Source organism: Melanerpes formicivorus, unplaced genomic scaffold, assembly GCF_026170545.1.
Source record: "Melanerpes formicivorus ecotype bairdi unplaced genomic scaffold, bMelFor1.0.p_v2 SCAF_45, whole genome shotgun sequence".
Taxonomy (NCBI): Eukaryota; Metazoa; Chordata; class Aves; order Piciformes; family Picidae; genus Melanerpes; species Melanerpes formicivorus.
The window spans coordinates 4,512,360-4,532,320 of record NW_027142397.1 but is presented as its reverse complement, the minus strand read 5'-3'; the positions used below and the strand labels follow the sequence as shown (position 1 = coordinate 4,532,320).

Genomic DNA, 19,961 nt, shown 5'->3' with positions numbered 1-19,961 from the left:
TGCCACTTTTGTTTCCATGTAGGATGCTATTGTCTGGTGCACTGCTGGATTCTGTACGATTTTCAAGATCCAATTTATCTTTCTGCTGGGTTGGGTTTTTTTTTTCCCCCCTTTAGGAAAGAAACAGACTCAACTTACCCTTAAAAATGGCCAAATTTATTTTTCAAATGCAAAAGACATTTTAATTACCCCTGCTGCCATTATCTATTCCAGGCAGCTTTAAGCATTTCCCAGATAACCCTCCTATTAATCAGCCCCAGCAGAGCCCGGAGTACATTTCATGTGTAGGTACAGCCTGGAGGTGGGAAAAGAGAATTATAATAAATTAATAGATAAGCAATCACAATTAATGCCACTTTCCTGAAATAACAGTTATATCATGGGAAAGATATTTTAATCTGCCTTTCCTTAAGGCAATGTTTTCCTAGCTTGCAATGCATGTGCTTCAGCTTCTCCAGTACTAGACCCATGGGGTGCTAATGAATTAGTCTATTATGTTACACTGAATGTCTCTAAAAGGTCCCTCGTCAATACTGAGCACAGTGCATCAACACTTGGCATGAAATGCTCCAACATTTTTTGCTAGGCAGCAAGGCTACAGTTCAGTGACTCCAGCCGGGCAGGGCCCCATCAGGCTGCTCCACCAGAGGAGGAGGAGCTCTGCTGAGCCTCAAACCCACGCCCTGCTCTCGCATCCTGAGAGCCCCCCACAAGGCAACACGGCCCAGAAAGCTTTGCAGATCCAGAGGTTTGCCACTGGTGCTGCTTACAGCAGCTGCAGGCAGGAGCAGGAATCTCTGCCCATGGTTTGAGACCATTGAGGAGCAATGGCTGGAAACAGGAGAAGGGTAAATTTAGGCTGGGTATCAGGAGGAAGCTCTTCACTGAGGGAATCTCTGCCTGTGATTTGAGACCATTGAGAAGCAATGGTTGGAAACAGGAGCAAGGTAGATTCAGGCTGGGTATCAGGAAGAAGCTCTTCACTGAGGGAATCTCTGCCCATTGTTTGAGACCATTGAGAAGCAATGGTTGGAAACAGGAGCAGGGTAGATTCAGGCTGGGTATCAGGAAGAAGCTCTTCACTAAGGGAATCTCTGCCCATGGTTTGAGACCATTGAGGAGCAATGGCTGGAAACAGGAGCAGGGTAGATTCAGGCTGGGTATCAGGAGGAAGCTCTTCACTGAGGGATGTGGTTGAGGCGCTCTTCATGGAGACATTCAAGATCAGACTTGATGTGGCCCTGAGCAGTCTGATCTAGTTGGAGGTGATCCTGCTGCCTGCAGGGGGGTTGGACAAGATGACCTTTGAGGGTCTCTTCCAACCCAATGCAATCTGTGAACTTGTAATGAAAAATTGCACACCCAGCCTGCCTTCTCCTGACGAGGCACTGAACCAAAGCAGTCCAGCTGTCCACTGGTGCTGCCACTGGGCTACTCTTATTGCCAGTGGGGTACTCTTGTTAAGCTCAATGTGCCTGAAGCTCAGGACACCACAAGTGCACCCATGGCTGACCACCAGAGGGTTCATTGCTCCAACAGTGCTGGAACAACCTCCCATCATGGGCACAGCTGCTCCTCCCAGCAATAGCTGCCCCAGCAGATCTGTGCCCAGACTGACACCCATGGCAGGCACATTATCCATGAGCTGCTTTGCTCCTCCTGGACACCTGCTTCTGCAGCTTCTGGCTGTGGAGGTGAGAGGATCAGACTCTGGCATTGTGTCTGACGAGGGGTAGGGAGGGGGGAAGAGCTGCACAGACCCATCAGCAGTGAAACTTTCTAAAGGTAGTAGGATGGAGGGGAAAATTCATCTGCAGCACAGGAAATAATGAGTGCACGGGAGTGTAGATGAGGTGGAAAATAGAACCAGATGTTTCCATTTGTGGTGGTGAAGGAGCAGAAAATGCAGAAGAATTGATCTGGCAGTTCCCTACCATGCATGCACCTCCCCACCTTCTGACACTCTGCTTGTGTTCTTAATGATCCTCTAATGCCAGGAGATGATTAATCAGGCTGCAACAGATCTAAACTAGAACCAAGAAGGGACCTGCTGGAAGGTTGGCTTCTGTAAGAAACTGCTGAAATGAAGGGTCAGTGGAGAGCAGCAGGATGGGAAGGGCACCCAAAGTACCAGTAGGAAGTGAAAGGTGGACAGGGCTGGTGGCCTGACAGATGAGAGGGAGGAACCATGAGGTCTGGAGCTCAGTGGATCGTATTTGTCACATACAGTCACAGTCTGGGGGGAAATGGTCTGGTTTGGCCACCAACAATTATTTCCCCACAGCAATTTCCAGAATTCAAACTGAAGTGTGACAAAAGGTTACAAATCCTGCAAAAATAAGTCTGTGCCAGTGAGTCAGACCCAGGGGGCAGCCCCCCACACACACACAAGGAGAGCAGCATCTGGCTGAGGCTAAACCACTCTGTTTGCCCTTAGTTAGAGTAAGTCATTTAAAAGTCACCACCCTGGCCTGCTTTGCTCAATGCCCTTTAACAAAGCAGGGAGGTTTGTGCTTGCTGTTTCTTTTTTTCAGGAAGGGAAAAAAACACCAGCAAAACCCACAACAACCAAAGAGCAGTGAGGCTGAGCTGAGCTCTGCTGTGATTAATGGCTGGGCCATGGCTGCACCTGCCGACAAAACCACGGCGCAGTGCCTGGGGTGCAGAGTCAGAGGCCAATGCCTGTGGAAAAGATCAACCCCCCAAAGCTTATTAAAGCAAAACAGCTGTAGGACTTCCTTGCTCTCCCGCTGTGAGTGAAGTCTCAGCTGCTGGCAGTGCTGGGTTTGTTGTGCTTTGCTAAGGGCAGTGTGTTTAGGGCCAGCGCTTTCCCAGCTCCCCCCTCCCCTCTCCTCCAGCCCCGGCAGAGCAGAGCTCGCTGCTGATGGATGCGGTGTCTGGGTGAGCACACAGCCTGGCTGTGTCCTGCCAGCACAGCCACCTTATTCCAGACAGCAGCAGTCACCTAATCCATGCTGTGCTTAACCTCTCTCTCGTGAGAGCAATGAGCACAGTCCTGTACACCCTCCCCACCCTCCACCTCAGAGACCGGACTGCTGCCTTCCCACCTCCCCACACCTTTGTGACCACTCAGCACTTGCAGAGATGGTGCAGGATAAACTCTGATGAAATATGTCCCACCCACAAATGATTCCCCATTAGCCAAGCCCCCTCCCAGCTGCCATTCCTTGCCACTTTCATTCAGGACCCCCTGGTTCTGTGCTGGGCAATCAGCTGTGGCTCACTCCAGCTGCCTAACCCCAGCACAGTCCCTGAGTTCTGGCGCTGATCCCTCAGCTAAGGATCAGATTTTGACGCACAGCAGCACCAGGAGATGCATTAAAGAAGTGCACTGGCAGAGGCCTCCCTCCAAAAGCCCCTCTCTCCCTGCTGCCAAGTGCTGCTGGTGGGCAGGCTGCCAGCAGCTGAGGGCTGCCTGGCGGGGCTGCAGCCACACAAAGGGCAGCCTCATTCACTTGCAGACTGTGTAGGCTGGTCAGAATGTCAAGAAATGCGTCTTAGTTCCTCTCTGATAGCCCTCTGCAAATTGGCATTCTGCACTCCCAGTTCCTCTTGTCATCTGCAGCACTGTGGGGGCTTCAGCACTCCCAGCTCATCCTCCATGGAAGGGTTTCAGAGGCAGGATTCTGCTTTGTCCCCTGCCTTGGTGGCTCTTTTTTTCCTCCCAGTTACAGAGAGCAGTTCTGGTTCTCTCCCCACACCTCCCTCACACAGCCTGAGTCCTTTGGCAGGAGTTCTCCTCCGTGTGGGGGTGAACTTGCAACATCTGGCATCCAAACTCCACTTACACCCACGAGCCTCTGCAGACAGTGACTACCAGCAGCAGACAGTGCAAGGCAGAAGTCAGGAGGCCATCCCCCCTGCCTGCCACCTCCTGCCAGGCTCTGCCCTCTCGCTTCAGAACCGATGCAGAAGAGACAAAAACAAAACAAAGCTAAAACAAAAACGTTTAAACTGATTTCTCTCTTTTAAGGATCTTTATGCATTAGACCTAGAACCATATCGCTACTCTGGGGTGAACCTGACTGGCTTCCGGATCCTCAACGTGGAGAACCCCCACGTGTCCTCCATCATCGAGAAGTGGTCCATGGAGAGGCTGCAGGCGGCGCCCAAGGCGGAGCTGGGACTGCTGAACGGTGTGATGATGGTATGGGAGGTCGAAGGGAAGCATGGCTGGAGTCTGGGGAGAAGATCATCAGAGGGGTAGGGAGGGCAGGAACGGTCATGAGCGCCTAAATGTGAATTGCTTTGGTTCTTGTACAAGCAACAGCTCACCCACAGTATCACAGTATCACTTAGGTTGGAAAGGACCTCGAGGATCATTGAGTCCAACCTATCAACACAGACCCCATGACTAGACCATGGCACCAAGTGCCACGTCCAATCTCCTCTTGAACGCCTCCAGGGTCAATGACTCCACCACCTCCCTGGGCAGCACATTCCAATGACGAATGACTCGCTCGGTGAAGAACTTCCTCCTCACCTCGAGTCTAAACCTCCCCTGGTGCAGCTTGAGACTGTGTCCCCTTGTTCTGGTGCTGCTTGCCTGGGAGAGGAGACCAACCCCTTCCTGGCTACAACCTCCCTTCAGGTAGTTGTAGAGGGCAATGAGATCACCCCTGAGCCTCCTCTTCTCCAGGCTAAACAATCCCAGCTCCCTCAGCCTCTCCTCATAGGGCTTGTGTTCAAGGCCTCTCACCCCAAATGTCTTCCCCAAGATAGCTTCTGGCATGCTTTATAACCATCTCTTCAATGTGGTGACTTCAGGTGGTGAGCCCCTTGCAGCCCACTGCTGGGCTCACACTCTCCTTTTGCACCCCAGCTACCGACAGATTTGCCACTTCTGAGTGGCTCTCCTCCTCCCTCCCTTCTTGCTGCTAAAAACCTGCCCCCAGGACCAGCAAACCTCAAAGCTCCCAGTTGCAGAAAGGGCTGAGCACAGTGGGGAAGTGCCCTGGCCGTGGCAACTGGGAACCAGCAGGGAGGGAGCTGCAGTCAGCTGGAGGCTGTGCCCCTTGGTGAAGGTGCTGACATTGAGGGAATTAGCTGGGTGCAATCCAAACCTCACAGCACCCAGGAGGGGTATCCTTTGTCCTTGGCTACTCTCCACAGGTCCTGTTTCATCTCAGGACAGAAGTGACCTTGTAGGTCGCTCCAGGCAGCCCTTTGAGCAGCAACACTCCCATCCCCCTAGACAAGCCAGGTAGCCAGGGCATCTGCCATGGGGGCTGGCAGGGCTCCAGCTGTCACCACTTCCTCACACAGCCCCCGAGAGTCCCCATCCCAAGGGCTGTGAGACAGCACATGGCTAGAGAAGGCTAAGCAATTCCCCAAGATTGATGCAGGGAGAGCAAGCCAAAGCCATGCCCAGAGCTGGGCTTTGAGCAGCTTTCATGACTCCTTTAGGGGCTGATGGCAGCTCTGCTCTGCTGAGTTACTGCTGGGAAGGGCCAGCACCTGCTCACCCATCTGTCTTCCCTGCCAGGCTGTCTCTGACCCCCATAACTGCTGACTGGCTCCCTCCTTCCCTCTAGGTCTGCCAGAACCAGCACCACAAGTGGCAAAGCTTCTCAGACTTTCACCTTGAGATGGCTCCTCACAGCCCTCCTGTTCTTTTTGCCCTTAGAGGAGATCCCAAACATTCAGGCTATAAGAGTTGGGGCTGTTCAGCCTGGAGAAGAGAAACTTCCAGGGAGACCTTAGAACATCCTTCCAGTACTTCAACCAGGGAGGGACTTTTTACAAAGACTTGAAGGGATAGGATGAAGGGCAATGGACTGAAGCTTGAGGAAGGCAGATTAAGCCTGGAGATGAGGAAGAAATTCTTTACAGTGAGGGTGGTGAGACACTGAACAGGTTGCCCAGGGAGGCTGGGGAAGTCTCCTCCCTGGAGGTGTTCAAGGCCAGGTTGGATGATGCCCTGAGCAACCTGGGAGGTGTTCTTGCCCATGGCAGGAGGGTCAGAACTTCAAGGTCCCTTCCAACCTAAAGCATTCTATGAATTCTCCTTCAGCTTCCCACCTCCCTGCAGCACTGCCCACAGCTGCAGCACTGCTGGGTTCCCCCCACTGCTGCCCTCTCTCTGGCTTCTTCAGAGGGGATTCTACCTTTAAGTCTGGTCTGGTGTCTGCCCCAGTGGGGCTCTGATCTCAGCTGGGCTTTATAGCAGGTAATTCACCATGAAATTGCTTGGACATATTCTTGTGCCCCCTCTCTCCTGGCCCCCAAACCTGCCCCTGCTGTAAACAAGCCCATGGGAGGCAGGTTAGTGCCTGCTCTTCATGCTTGGGTGCTGCAGGAAGGGAAGGTCACAGGGCTGGCTGCCAGAGCTGGAGATTTTCTCCCTGGCCACATCCTGTTAGTTATTTGCCCACTCATTTGCTGCATTGTTTTGGTTTATTGTGTTTTATTACGCTGCTGCCACGCTCACATCTGGTTTGCAGCTCTGTGAAGCCACCCAATAAAGTGTTTGTACTGGGAGGATTTACCATAGCAGAGGGAAAAGTAAATCCAATTCCCTTCATCAGTGTTTGGAGGTGACATGGGGCATCTCTAATTGAATCTAAAGCCACCACATCATATGGAAGGGGCAAAAAGAAGAAAAAGGTGGGGGGGGGGAAGAGGTTTCCCCTAGACCAAATCATTGAAATGCAGGAAGATGTTGAAACCTGTGAGCTCCTGATCTCTGTGACAGTTGGGTCACTTTGGCAAACCCTGTATCCACAGGCAAGGCTTTTAATCCCCTGGTTTGTGTTTCCCCATGGATGAAATCCCGTGGGCACTGTGTTGTCATGCAGGTTTGGGTTTACACTCAGGCAAAACCAGACCAAATCAGAAAATCCTGCTCCTCTCTGCTGCATTCAGACATCTCTGCCTGCCCTCTTTGGCAGTCCACCAGTGGAATAAGCACACAGACAAGCCAGCAGCCAGGGATGATATTGGAGCAGTCATCAATCATTGCCCTAACAACCGGGGGGCCACCAGGCCCCCCGGCCTTTGTTGTCACCACCACCATCACCCAGTGTGCACCAAGGGCACTCACCAGTGATGAGAGGAGGATCCTCCAGCCCAGACGGGCTCAGCTTAGACCTTCTGCCTTCCTAGGGGCATTAAATAGAGGAGTAGGTGGGGTGGGCCAAGTGGCCACACCTGGGGTGGGAGGAGACTCCAACAGGTGCTCTGGGATTTGAGGAGAAAAAGGGGGAAATGGGGCAGGTAAGGGACTTCTAGGGTGCCAGGTAATGATAAGACTAGGGGGAATGGAAAAAAACCACCTTGATTACTGTGTCCAGTTCTGGGCTGCTCAATTCAAGGACATTGAGACACTTGAATGTGTCCAGAGAAGGGCAATGAGGCTGGGGAGAGGTCTGGAGCACAGCCCTGTGAGGAGAGGCTGAGTGAGCTGTGGTTGCTTAGCCTGGAGGAGGCTCAGGGGAGACCTTCTTGCTCTCTACAACTACCTGAAAGGAGGTTGTAGACAAGTGGAGGCTGGTCTCTTCTCCTAGGCAGCCAGCACCAGAACAAGAGGACACAGTTTCAAGCTGTGCCAGGGGAGGTTTAGGCTGGAGGTGAGGAGAAAGTTCTTCTCAGAAAGAGTAATTGGCCACTGGAATGTGCTGCCCAGGGAGGTGGTAGAGTCCCTGTCCCTGGGGGTGCCCAGTAAGGGATTGGATGTGGCACTTGGAGCCATGGTTTAGGTGTCAGGAGGTGTTAGGTGATAGGTAATAGGTTGGACTTGATGTCTGAGGTCTGTTCTAGCCTGGCTGATTCCATGGTGCTGTGATTGCCTTTAGACAGACGCTGCCCTGCTGTACGACGCGGTGCACGTGGTGTCCGTCTGCTACCAGCGCGCCCCGCAGATGACTGTGAACTCCCTGCAGTGCCACCGCCACAAGGCCTGGAGGTTCGGAGGCCGCTTCATGAATTTCATCAAAGAGGTAAAAGCATCCTTTGCACCAGCACTGCTCCCACAAACGCTGGAGCAGCCATGGGGACACCTGGCAGAGAGGCTTGGCAGGGAGAAAAATCACAACCTCGCCACCACCACCTGAGCAGGTACAGCTGGGTGGAGTTATAGAATTGTTAGGGTTGGAAGGGACCCCAAAGATCATCTGGTTCCAGCTTCTCTGCTATGGGCAGGGACACCTCACACTGCAGCAGGTTGCTCACAGCCACATCCAGCCTGGCTGCAAAAACCTCCAGGCAGGAGGCTTCCACCACCTCCCTGAGCAACCTGTGCCAGTCTCTCACCACCCTCATGGGGAAGAACTTCTTCCTATATCCAATCTGAATCTCCCCATTTCTAGTTTCTTTTTTTTCCATCCCCCCTAGTTCTATAATTTCCTGACACCCTAAAAAGTCCCTCCCCAGCTTTCCTGTAGCCCCCTTAAGATACTGGAAGGCCACAATAATGTCACCTCAGATTCTTCTCTCTTCTGGACTGAACAACCCCAACTCCCTCAGTCTGCCCTCATAGGAGAGGTGCTCCAGCCCTCTAATCACACTCACCAAGGCCCTGAGTGCACACAGAAAGGACAAATCTTCTCTTGGCCTTCCAACCCCTAGCCCTGCAGCCACTCCAAAGCACCCAAACCATGCTGAAGTCTCCTGCGCTGTCACCAAGATTTTACCCTGGTGTCAGGAGCAGCTGGACCCTGCTCTCTGCAAGGCCATTTCATAGCAGAGCAACTGCCAGTTGCCTTTCAGAGGAACATTTGCTCAGGGGCCACAAAGGGTATTCAGTGCCACTAAATGCCCGTGGTGAGGCTGGCAGCACTGGGTGTCTCTGCCTCTGTGTGCACTGATGAGCAGCTTTGGCAGAGCAGCGGATTTAGTAAGCACTGAGCCCAGGGAACGAGGAGGCAGCTCCATTCCCCCTCTGTTTTCAGTCATTACCATTTCTCTCTGTTCAGCTCATGTAATTGTTTGTTTGCATCTGGCTGAAGCACTCAAGCAGACTCAGAGCAGGGCTGTTTGGGAGCTGTGAGCTCAGCAAGGGAGTGCAGCACAGGCAAGGTGCAGCGAGTGGTTTTCAGCCTTCCCAGAAGAGTCTCCAAGCATCCACCCCTGCACCCCCTCCCTGGGTTTTGCTTTGTCTCCAAAGAAAGAAGCTCTCACCTTAGGGGAAAAAGGTGAAGGCAGAGCTGCAGGGAGACACTGCAGCCCCCACCAGAATATGTCTTTGTGATTAACCCCCTGATTCACCCCAAGGCCTTTTAAACTCCTGTGCCTGTGGGAAGTTACAGAGCTGGCTGCAGTCTGGGGCTACACAACTGGGGCACATGTAAGGGCTGGCTCTGAAAATCCCCTTAAAGTTCTCAGCAGGGGAGAGCAGGAGCAGGTTGCTAACTGCTAGGCTGCTTTGTGCTGCAGCCTCACCTGCAGACCCTGATCGTGGGGCACCGAGAGCGCTCCCCGGTGCTGCCAGAGCTGCTGGGAGCCTCCACAGCAGCGAAAGGGAGGAGAGAGGAGGACTCATTCCCATTGCAGACAGAGAATGAACTTCTGTCTTCAGAGGCACTGAGGATGGTTTCTCTCCTCTCTCTCTCCTTTTGTCGTGTTTTGTTCCCCTCTGCAGAAAGCTGCTCCAGCTGGCTGCCAAAAGAGAGTGTAAATAATTTGTTTGGTTGGCTCCTTTTGCAAATTACCCTGAGCCTCACACTCCAGTGCCTGCCTGTTGTTTCCCTTCCTGGCACCGCATCAGCTCGTTGCAGGGATAAGCTTCCTCCCCGCTGCAATCAGCACACGCAGTAATTGCTGCCTCTAAACTCCTGCACGAAGCTGGGTGCAGAGGGACCTCTCACCACAGACACTCCCTGCCTCTGCCCTGTGCTCCCCATGGGCACCAGCACTCTCACGGGGTGGGCACAGGATGGTACCTGCTGCATGGGATCCTCCTGGAGGGAAGCTCTGCTTGTTGGGGGCAGTGGTGCTGCCAACACCGGGAGGCCATCCTCACCCCATGTGGCATCAAGCACTTGGGAAGCAGGGGCACAGGGTTGAAGGTGGAACAGGAGGGGACAGGACCCATGGGAAGCAGGGGGCCAATGTTGAAGGTGGGACAGGAGGGGATAGGATCCTCCTCAGCCTGCTAGAGCCCATGGTGGGCACTTGGAGTGTGTCCACAGTACCAACAGCAGGGGGGTCAGAGCCCATTGGGGGCCATGGCACCCCCACCATGGGGTCCTGCAGCTGCTGGTGCCCTGTGCTCATCAGGGCTCAGACAGGGCTGGGGGGGCTGCACTGGGTACATGAACACTCTGTGTTTTCTCTGGCTCTCGTGGGGCTCTGCAGGTCCCATGGGGAAGCCACCTGCACCAGGGAGCAACCTGAGCACAGCCTCCCCCTGCTTTCCAGAGGGGCAAGGCTGACAGGAGTCTGGGAGGAGGTAGTCATTGCTTCTCAGGAATTAATGAGGAAGAGCCAGGGGAGTGAATTTACTGGGAAATGTGCCAGTCATCCCCCCAGAGAATCCATTACACCACCTCCATCTACTGGGATATTTCAAGCTCCCCCATCCATAAAGGAAGCTCATTCACCAGCGAGCAGCACACACTGAGAGCAGGCACAGAACTGCTCAGGGAGAGAGCCCCAGTCCCAGTTCTCCCAGCTTCCCCAGCTGAGACTGCAGAGCAGTAGAGCATGCCAGAGGCCTGGCACTGACAGGAGCATCCTCCTTGGGATGATGCTTCCAGCACCATGCCCAGGCAGAGCAGGCAGCATGGACCATGTTGTCCCTCAGCACCTGCTCTGCTAACTCATCCAGTGCCTGATACTGGGGGCTCTCTCACCTCCTAAATCAGAGGGGTTAGTTCTGCTGGAGCTGCAAAGTGTACAGTGGAAAAGAAACAGAATGGTAGAATAATTTGTGTGGAACCAAATCTAGACACCTTTACCCCAAGCTTCTACTCAGAGCAGGACTAGCTCCCACATCAGACCAGGCTGTGCAGGACTCCATCCAGTCAAGCATTGGGAATCATCAGGAGTGGGGCTTCTCCAGCCCCAGTGGGCACCTAACCTGTGCTTATACAGTCAAAACCTGCTCCAGGGGTACAGACACACCACACACACACACCAGGTTCCCACATCTGCTTCAGAACAACAGAGCCTGCTACCATGGACAAGCCCTGAGCCTCTTCTGTTCTACTTTCTGTCTGAAAGGAGAGGGAGAAGTGTCCAGGATATTTTAGTTCCCACACACCTTGGAAGCATCAGCAGGTTCATGCAAAAAAGGATTATTTATGAGGCTGACTGGAGCTGTCCCAGACCTGGGCTCCCTGCAGCCTGGTATTTATCAGCACCACAAGGATAAATGCAGCACACAAGGATGCCATGATAAATGCAAGTGGGTTTGTACTGAGTCATCATGTCCTGCAACAGCTGGTGAACACAAAAGGTGTGAGCAAAAAAAAAAGAAGATTTGTAGCAAGGACTGCAGGAGAGTTAAGAAAACCTCCAGCTCAGTCTGCAGCCTGAAGAGCCGTGGAGGTGCTTATTAATTAATCATTCCCTTTGGGGAGACAGAGGCAGGAAAAGGACTAATTAAAAGAGCATACAGTGGAGGACAAAAAAAGATTATTTCTAATCCCAAGTTAAGAGCCCTGCTATGTTTGTCTGCCTCTCATAGGCCCAATGGGAAGGCTTAACAGGACGAATTGTCTTCAATAAAACCAGTGGGTTGCGGACAGACTTCGACCTGGACATCATCAGCCTCAAAGAAGACGGCCTGGAGAAGGTAGGAAGGGTTTGGTCTTATCTGCGTGGGGCTTTGCCTACCTCTGGCACTCGGGCAGCAGAGCGAGTGGTTGGTGGTTGTATTGTTCCCAGGTTTTTCTGGGCTTTTCATCAAAGGATGTTTGCTTTGTGGGATTTCTCAGATCCTTTTCCCTGCCTCAGCCATGACTCACCAGCCCCAAAGCTACCTGCGTGGGACTGCGGTTGGTAGCTCCAGAAATGCTTGTGGCACTTCCCTGGGATGGTGGAAGCAGAAGAAACTTTGAGCAGCCATTAACCTCCCCTTGTCCAGGCCAAAGATGGAAGGAATGAAGCCTGTCCCAACCCTCATCATGCTGGGCTTGCTTACAAAATGTTGATTTTTTTCTGTCCTGAGGAGAACACAGCTCTTGGAAGCATCATCTCAGTGTGACCCCCAACAATGAGCCTTGCCAAAGGCTTGGAAATGGCACCAGCTCCTTTGCAGGAGGGTGCAGCAGGTGTTCTGGTTTGTTTCCTCTCTGAGGGACAATAAGAGACAAAGTGGAGTGTGTGTTGTCTGCCTGGCTGGAGGGGTCTCCTTGGGTGGCCATGTTTGCCCAGCTACCCCCAAGGGACACAGGACAAAGGCTGCAGCCTCTGATCCTCCTAATGAGGGCAAACCTCCCCTGGGCACAGGAAGGCGATGCTGATGTGCAAGTCTGATTCTCAGGAGCTCATGGGGATTTCATTTCCTTTAATTACTTTTCTAAAAAAGGGAAAAAAAGCTACACACAAAGCAGCAAAGCTCCTCAAACAGGGGCTGCAAGGGGAGAGCAGTTGCTTTAAAATGAAAGAGAGCAGCAAGTGGCCTGGAGAGAAGAAAGCCTGGCACGGGGGAGAGCTGATGCCAGCAGAGAGCAATGCCCAGGGACCAGCTCTAAGCAGGCTCCAAACAGCAGGACGGAGGGCACCAAGAGCTCCGAGCCTGACCCTTTCCATGAGCACTTCTGAGTCCTCATTCTGCTAAAGAGCTCTTCAGAGTCTGAGGGGAGCTGGCAATGGGGCAGCAAATCCCTTTCTAGAGCAGTTTGCTTCCCACCAGCCACAGGGTGCCTAGGGGCAGTGAGGGATGAGTGCCCAGTCCTGTAACCTCTGGGCATGGGGACAGCTTCTGCTGCCCAGGAAATGCCAGTCAGGAGCAGAGAGGGGGAGTTTTCAATTATCCAAGCAGCGAGCAGCCCAGCCTGCACAGATGACTTCTCCAGTCAAGGCTGGGGAATTAATCACAGCACAGGTAGGCAGCGCCGGGGGCTGGAGTTTGAGCAGCTCTCCTGTTTGGAGGGGATGGATCCTGCGTGGTGCAGCTCCCTAGGACAGGCAGCCTGGCTTCCCATCCCCCCCTTCCCCAACCCCCTCCTCCCTTTTCTGACAGTTTGGGTTTCCTTTGCTTTGACAGAAATCGTTGCCACGTTTCACACCATGGCAGCAGCTCTTTGCTTCATGCATGACCCCCTCAAGGTCACCACAGCGCTCTCCTAGTAGGGTTTTTGTGGGGTTTTTTGGTGTCAAGTATAGAATAAAGAAAGCATTTCAAAATAAACACAGTGACCTTCAGTCTCGGCTGCCGTCAGCCCAGGAAGGAGGCAGGAAAGGACCTGGGGCAGTCCCCACCTTCTCCCAAGAGCTGAGAAAGACAGAATCACAGAATGGTTTTGGGTGGAAAAGGACTCCAAGGTCTTCAAGTCCAACCATCAACCCAACACCACCACGGCCACTAAGTGCCATGGCCACTCATTTCTTGAACCCCTCTGGAGATTGTGACTCCACCACCTGCCTGGGCAGCCTGTTCCAGTGCCTGACCACTCTTGCAGGAAAGAAAGGGTAGGGTTAATGATTGGACCTGATGATCGCAAGGGCCTTTTCCAACTTGAATGACTCCATGATTCTATGTAATTTTTCCTCATATCCAGCCTAAACCTCTCCTGGCACTGGAGAGTTGGGGCTGCTAAGTCTGGAGAGGAAAAGGCTCTGAGGAGACCTTATTTCTGACATACATCACAGGAAGGATCTGGAGGTGCTGAAAGGTGTCTAGAGAAGGGCTACAAGGATGAGCAGAGGGCTGGAGCTGCTCTGCTGTGAGGACAGACTGAGGGAGCAGGGGCTGTTCAGTCTGGAGAAGAGAATGCTATGAGGAGACCTAATTGTGGCCTTCCAGTATCTGAAGGGGGCTACAAGAAAGCTGGGGAGGGACCTTTTAGGGCGTCAGGGAGTGATAGGACTGGGGGGGATGGAGCAAAACTAGAAGTGGGGAGATTCAGATGGGATGTTAGGAAAAAGTTGTTCCCCATGAGGGTGGTGAGACACTGGAACAGTTTGCCCAGGGAGGTGGTGGAAGCTTCATCCCTGAAGGTTTTGAAGGTCAGGCTGGATATGGCTGTGAGCAGCCTGCTGTAGTGTAGGTATCCCTGGCCATGGCAGGGGGGTTGGAACTGACTGATCCTTGAGGTCCTTTCCAACCCTGACAATTCTATGATCTTTTTTTTTCCAGAGCATTTTGTTGGCAGAGGCCAAGCCAAACCCACCAGCTCCTCATTTTAGAGCACAGTGGCACCAAGGGACTGCTGGGGAGTTTGTTGGCAGAGCAACGGGAAAATGGGCGAGCAGTGGGATACTCTGTGAACCTAAACGTTTAAGTACAACCACAACCTCCAGCCGTCAAACCAAGGCTCCTAGGGTGCACCAGAGGGTAGCTGGCACCAGTGGTGTTTATTGCTGCCTTTAAGGCTGCTGAGTGTCGCTCAAAACCCACAAGAAGCCACCAAAGCCCCGTCGTGCTCCACACAGCCTGACAGCTTTTGTCTCCAACGATCCCTAGATCTCCCAGTTCCCACTATTGTTTTTCTTGAAAGCTCCCTATCAGCTCTGGTGGGCTTTAAAGCATCGATGTCAACCCCCCGTGGAAGCTTGGGGGCTGTCAATAGTTAATCTGAAACAACAAAACCCCAAACTCCAACCAAATCCCACCCGGATTGGGCATTGTGGATAATAGCTTCTGTTTGTTGAGCTTTTAGGATTGAACTCCTGATCCTGATACCTCCTGGATGTTCCAGGGATTACAGGAGTATTAACTAAACCTAATTACATGTAGTTTGACTATCTGGCTCACACAGCTCCCTTCGTGCTCTCCTTTCCTCTTTCTTTCCCCCTTTTAATAAAATATTTCAAACTGATTAATCCAGCCTCAAGTGCCACAAATTGAATTTTCTTCGAGTCAGCACAGCTCAGCACAGCACAGTGAGGAGGGCTGCAGGGCTGCTGGCAGGGGCCCCTCAGACCTCCTCCTCTTCTCCCATGCACTGGTAGAATCCTTTGACTCTGCAGCTGTTGCGTGTGACGGGAGGAGATGAGGAGGATTGCTTGGGTTCTGCATGAAATATTTAGAGCCTTTCATAAAGTTTGGGGAAATTCTCAGAGAATTTATGACATTTTTTTTTCGTTTTCCAATGTATTTATTATTATTTTTTTTTGCCAGGCAGCACTGCTCATTACAAAGTCTCTTTCAGGGGCTGCAGTAAAACCAAGTTCTCCCCTCGGACTGCTGAAGAGGTGGAAGAATCTTAAAAATGGCAATAAATAAAATATGGGAAGATGCTGGCTCCCCAGTGGGCTCAAGCTGGTTGCCTTTGGTTTCTCTCTGAGTCCCACCTCACAGCTTGACCTTAGAATGGATCACTCTGTTCCCATTTCCATGCAGGGCTTTGCTTCTCCTCACTCTCAGGCTGGCTCCACAGCCACCCTGCTCTGTCTGCTGGCAGCAATCCCAAATCCCTGCAGCTTTCCTGATGTTTTATCCCATGTCACAGCCCTTTAGCTGGTCCTGCCTTCAGTCTTTGTTGTTAAACCTGCCCAGCACTGTGGAGATCAGCCTCAGAGCTGTCCAGGTACTGTCTCTTAAGTGGAGACACATTTTGCTCTTTCTGTATGAAGAGCATCTCCTGCATCCTCTTTGAGGTCTGATAGTGGATTCAAATTGGCAGCTTGAAAAAACACCACAGAGCACCTCAGGCTGATGAGGAACAGAGCTGCTTCTGCCCATGCCTGAGCAGGTCATATTGTCCCCTCCCTTGAAAGTCCATTTAGGTGGATTTTCAAGACCCATCTGGATGTGTTCCTGTGCAACCTGTGCTAGATTCTATGGTCCTGCTCTGGCAGGGGGTTTGGACTTGATGATCTCTGGAGGTCCCTTCCAACCCCTAGCATCCTGGGATCCTGTGACTTCCCTGAAGGGGTGACCAGGGCCCTTCCAATGTGCCCATTAGAAACATCTTATTACAGAGCTGGTCAGGGTCAGTTTTATTCTCCCCACCAAAGCAAACTGGTGGGGAAATCAAAGTGAAAGAAAATGGCTTCAGATTTGTAGAGCTCTTTTGTTCTGCTTTGTCCTTGCCCAGAGTTGACTCTTCAGCATTATTTGGTCCATTTGCCCTCACAGAACCTTTGCACATTGCTCATGCAAGCCCCCAAATTCCATCCACTGTATTCTTCTCTCATGCACCTGAACCAAAGGGCAGCAGAGGGGTTGGTTAGTGTAGAGATGCAACTGTGACCTGCAGCTGAAGGCTTCATGCAAATCTCTTCAGGTGATGCAAGACCAGAACTTCAGGCTTGCTTTTGTTTACTGAAGATAAAATAAAGACAGAAGCTTCATTTCCAGGCCAGTAGGATGCTGACAAATGAGGAATGTGAGGAATGTTCACAGGTTTGCTTCTTCCCTTCAGGTTGGAGCCTGGAGCCCTTCAGATGGTTTGAACATCACAGAAATCTCCAAAGGGAGAGGGCCCAACGTCACTGACTCGCTGAGCAACAGATCCCTGATTGTCACCACTGTCCTGGTAGGAGATTTCAAGCCTGTTTCCTCCTCCCACAACCTCAGAGTTATGTGGCACATTCACAGCATCCCAGCAGAGAGCTGCCAGTCCCTCTGGAAAGCCAAGCAAAGGCACAAAGAGCCCCATTCAGGGGCTGGGCTTGGCTTGGCACCGTGATGCCCACGCGGTGCACTGAGGTGACCTACAGCATCCTCTGATGCCACCACTCCCCTGCAGGCTGCCTGCCACCATGGGTCAGCTGGAACCACGTGTTCCCCGTGCCCAGGAGGCTGCTGCTCACCCCTCTGAGCAACTCTGCTCCAGCGGCTCAGCCGGGTCCCCTGTCCCTCTCTGCTCCCTTCACACAGGAGGTTTGCATGTGCTGAGCTGCAGGAAAATGCCCAGCAGCCCATTTACCAGCAGGGCAGTGGTGGGAGCTGTCAGATCCCTCCTGAGACAGTGTTCTCCTTACAGAAGGCAACAGGAAGGACAAGCTCAGCTGTGACAGTGGTGTTCCTTTGCCCCTTTTAAGCCCAGCTTTGGTAGCCCAGCTCAGGGACTTGGTGTCACCCAGCCCAGCGTGGCTGCTGGGCAGGGCTGCTCTGCCCCCAGCCATCTCACAGCAGTTTGTTCTGACCTCCACAACTGGGCCTGACAGCAGGCAGCAGATCAGAGTGAATTTTTATTTAGCAGCTAAGAAATTATGACCAGTGCCACAGGTTTCTAGTGCCATGGGTTTCTGTGTGGCTGCATCACACAGCAGGGGCTTGTGGTGTGGCACTGGGAAGCAACACAAAGGTTCCAGCCCTTGGTCAGTCTGCTCACAGCTGGGCCTCACTTGTGGGTTTGCCCAGGGAAATTTTCTGACCCTTTCATGCTCCACATTGTCAGAGAGCAGAAAGGTGCAGATGGTACAGAGCCAGCCAGGGAGGCATTCCCAGCCCTGAGCAGTGCAAGCCCCTGGGACGTCCCTGCCTTCCCGAAGGGATGTGGATGAGGAGGAGCTTCTTTACTTTGAGGGTGGCAGAGCACTGGAAGAGGCTGCCCAGGGGTGACCTATCAGCCACCTGCTTTTGCCATGGGATTTTGGGGCAGCATTTTCTCCTCACACTCCACGGGCATGTACAAGGCACAGGATGTACAAGGGTGAAATCAGTTTCCTTTAACGGGGCCACTCCTTGGGTCTGCCGTGGGGTCGCTGCCTTGAAACCACCACTGTCCTCCAACTCCCCTGCCTGCAGGAGAAGCAAAACAAAAGCCCCAAACGTGCTTAGACCCAGGCTCTGCAGTAATTGCATTTTCATTTAGTGGATCCTAACAAGAAAACACCAGGATCAATTTCATTTGCATTTGCAAGCCCTCTTTTGTGCCTCTGCGCCCGGCACACACGAGCACCACAAAGCCGGCGGAGGAAACCTTTCAAAGGAAGAGCAGGAAAGGTGTTTTTTTGTTTGGTTTTTCCTTTGGTTGGGTTTTTTTGTTTCCCCCCTTTTGCTCATATTGCAGTGACTTGTTGGAAGAGAAATATTACCCCAGGAGCCAGCACCGCTTTCCCCAAGCAATATGGGAACTGTGAAGTTATGAAATTGAGGGCACCTTCACTGAGAAATCGATTAGCAAACGGAGAGCGCTTGTGAATTGGATGTCTGGCCATTTGCAGTAATAAATTGTGAAATAGTCCGTGAATAAGTGGTTCACAGAGTTCAGAATTACCCCCTAGGAAACGGTTGAGACCTGCAGATACATTACCGAGGCGAGCTGCGCGCTGGCGCTCGGCGCCTGGGCTCCGCGGGGCGGATGCGCCCCCCGCGGCGCGCCCCCCGCAATGAGTCGCGCTTTATGGCTGCGCCACGGCCCTGCCCCACAGAGATCCACAGCTCCAGCTGGTCCCGACACAGCCCTGAGTCCAGAGGAGAGAGCCAAGGGGACGGCCAGGGAGCCTGGGGTTTAACTGAGCCCTGTGTGTCAAGCTCAATGCCATGGGCATGATCCTACCAGCTCAGCTTTGCAGTTCTGTGAGCAGAGCTGTCCCTGCCCTCTTGTGTCCTCCCTGCCCTCTTGTGCCCCCCCTGCCCTCTTGTGCCCTCCCTGCCCTCTTGTGTCCTCCCTGCTCTCTTGTGCCCTGCCTGCCCTCTTGTGCCCTCCCTGCCCTCTTGGCCCCCCCCGCCTTGCTTCGAGGCTGGGCTGGCACCTCCTGCCCATCCACCCTGGGGCTGGCAGATGATGCTGGGAATCAAGAGATGCCAATCCAGGCAGGCACAGGCCAGCTCTGGGTCCAAGCCCCCCACTTGGGGAACCCACCAGTGCTCCAGCAAACTGGGCATCCCAGTAGCACCCTAAGCTGGACTCCAGACCTTCCCTCTCACAACTTCAATACCTCCCATCCCAAAGACTCCAGTAACAAGGCTCACTTAGGAGGGCCCTTGCTGGCCATCCAATGGGCAAGAATGGTGGCCTTGCAGGTAGCTTGATCCAAGCCCTGCAGGAGCTGCTGTTGGTCTCCCACTCTCCCCTTCTAACTTCTGCCTGCTGTCTGCCATCCCCATCTGTCCTCTACACATTTTCTCCCTCAGGCTCCCCAGCATCCCCTGTCCTCTGTGACTGCCCAAGCCTGATATTCCCCAAAGGGCTGCATGGTGTGCTGTGTTTCTAACTTCACCTGCCAGCCCCTGCTAGAGGCAGGGACCCACAGAGCAGAGCCTTCTGGAGGGCCCTTCCTTAGTCCTCTTTCACTTGTGCTGGTGCTTGGAGCTGCTGTCCTTAAAGACCCCCACCCCTCTCAACCTTCCCACAGCAGCAGGCAACAGAACCTCTCTCTGCACAGCAGTAGGGCCCTGAGCCCTGGGCAGAGGGGAGTCAGTGAAACTGGGGAATGTTAGGGGCTGCCCACCAGCCCCACATGTCCCTCTTGCCCCGTATGGGACCCACCAGCATCTGCTGACCTCACCTGCAGCCCACAGTGGCTACTGGGGTGGGGGTTGGCTGCATTTCTGCTGTATGTGACTTGGGGTGAAATGTCATAGAATAGAATCATTAAGGCAGGAGATGCCCTCAAAGTCCAACCATCAGCCCAACACCCCCATGCCCACTAAACCATGTCCCAAAGCACCATGGCCACAAGTTTCTTGAACCCCTTCAGGGATGCTGACTCCACCACCTCCCTGGGCAGCCTGTTTCAGTGCCTGACCACTCCTGCAGGAAAGAAATGCCCCCCAATATCCAATCTATTTGTCCACCCCTCCTTTTATTGCTTCTCAGAGCATGAAATGGTTCTTTCTCTCTCTGAAATCCTCCCAAATGGAAAACAGTTAGCTGCTCAGAAGAGACAAAAATTGAATGTTGTGGGGAAAAGAAGGTTGCTTAATTAGCTGATGCGCT

General features: G+C 52.9%; 1 protein-coding gene across 1 annotated transcript in view; it reads left to right on the top strand.

The window, feature by feature from the left end:
- GRIK3 (glutamate ionotropic receptor kainate type subunit 3) overlaps positions 1–19,961 on the top strand; it is a 127,178-nt gene that overhangs the window by 78,999 nt on the left and 28,218 nt on the right. The window contains exons 6-9 of the mRNA XM_068159372.1: positions 3,995–4,168; positions 7,815–7,958; positions 11,648–11,755; positions 16,494–16,607. Coding sequence (XP_068015473.1) covers positions 3,995–4,168; positions 7,815–7,958; positions 11,648–11,755; positions 16,494–16,607 — 540 coding nt within the window. The remainder of the gene's footprint in view (positions 1–3,994; positions 4,169–7,814; positions 7,959–11,647; positions 11,756–16,493; positions 16,608–19,961) is intronic.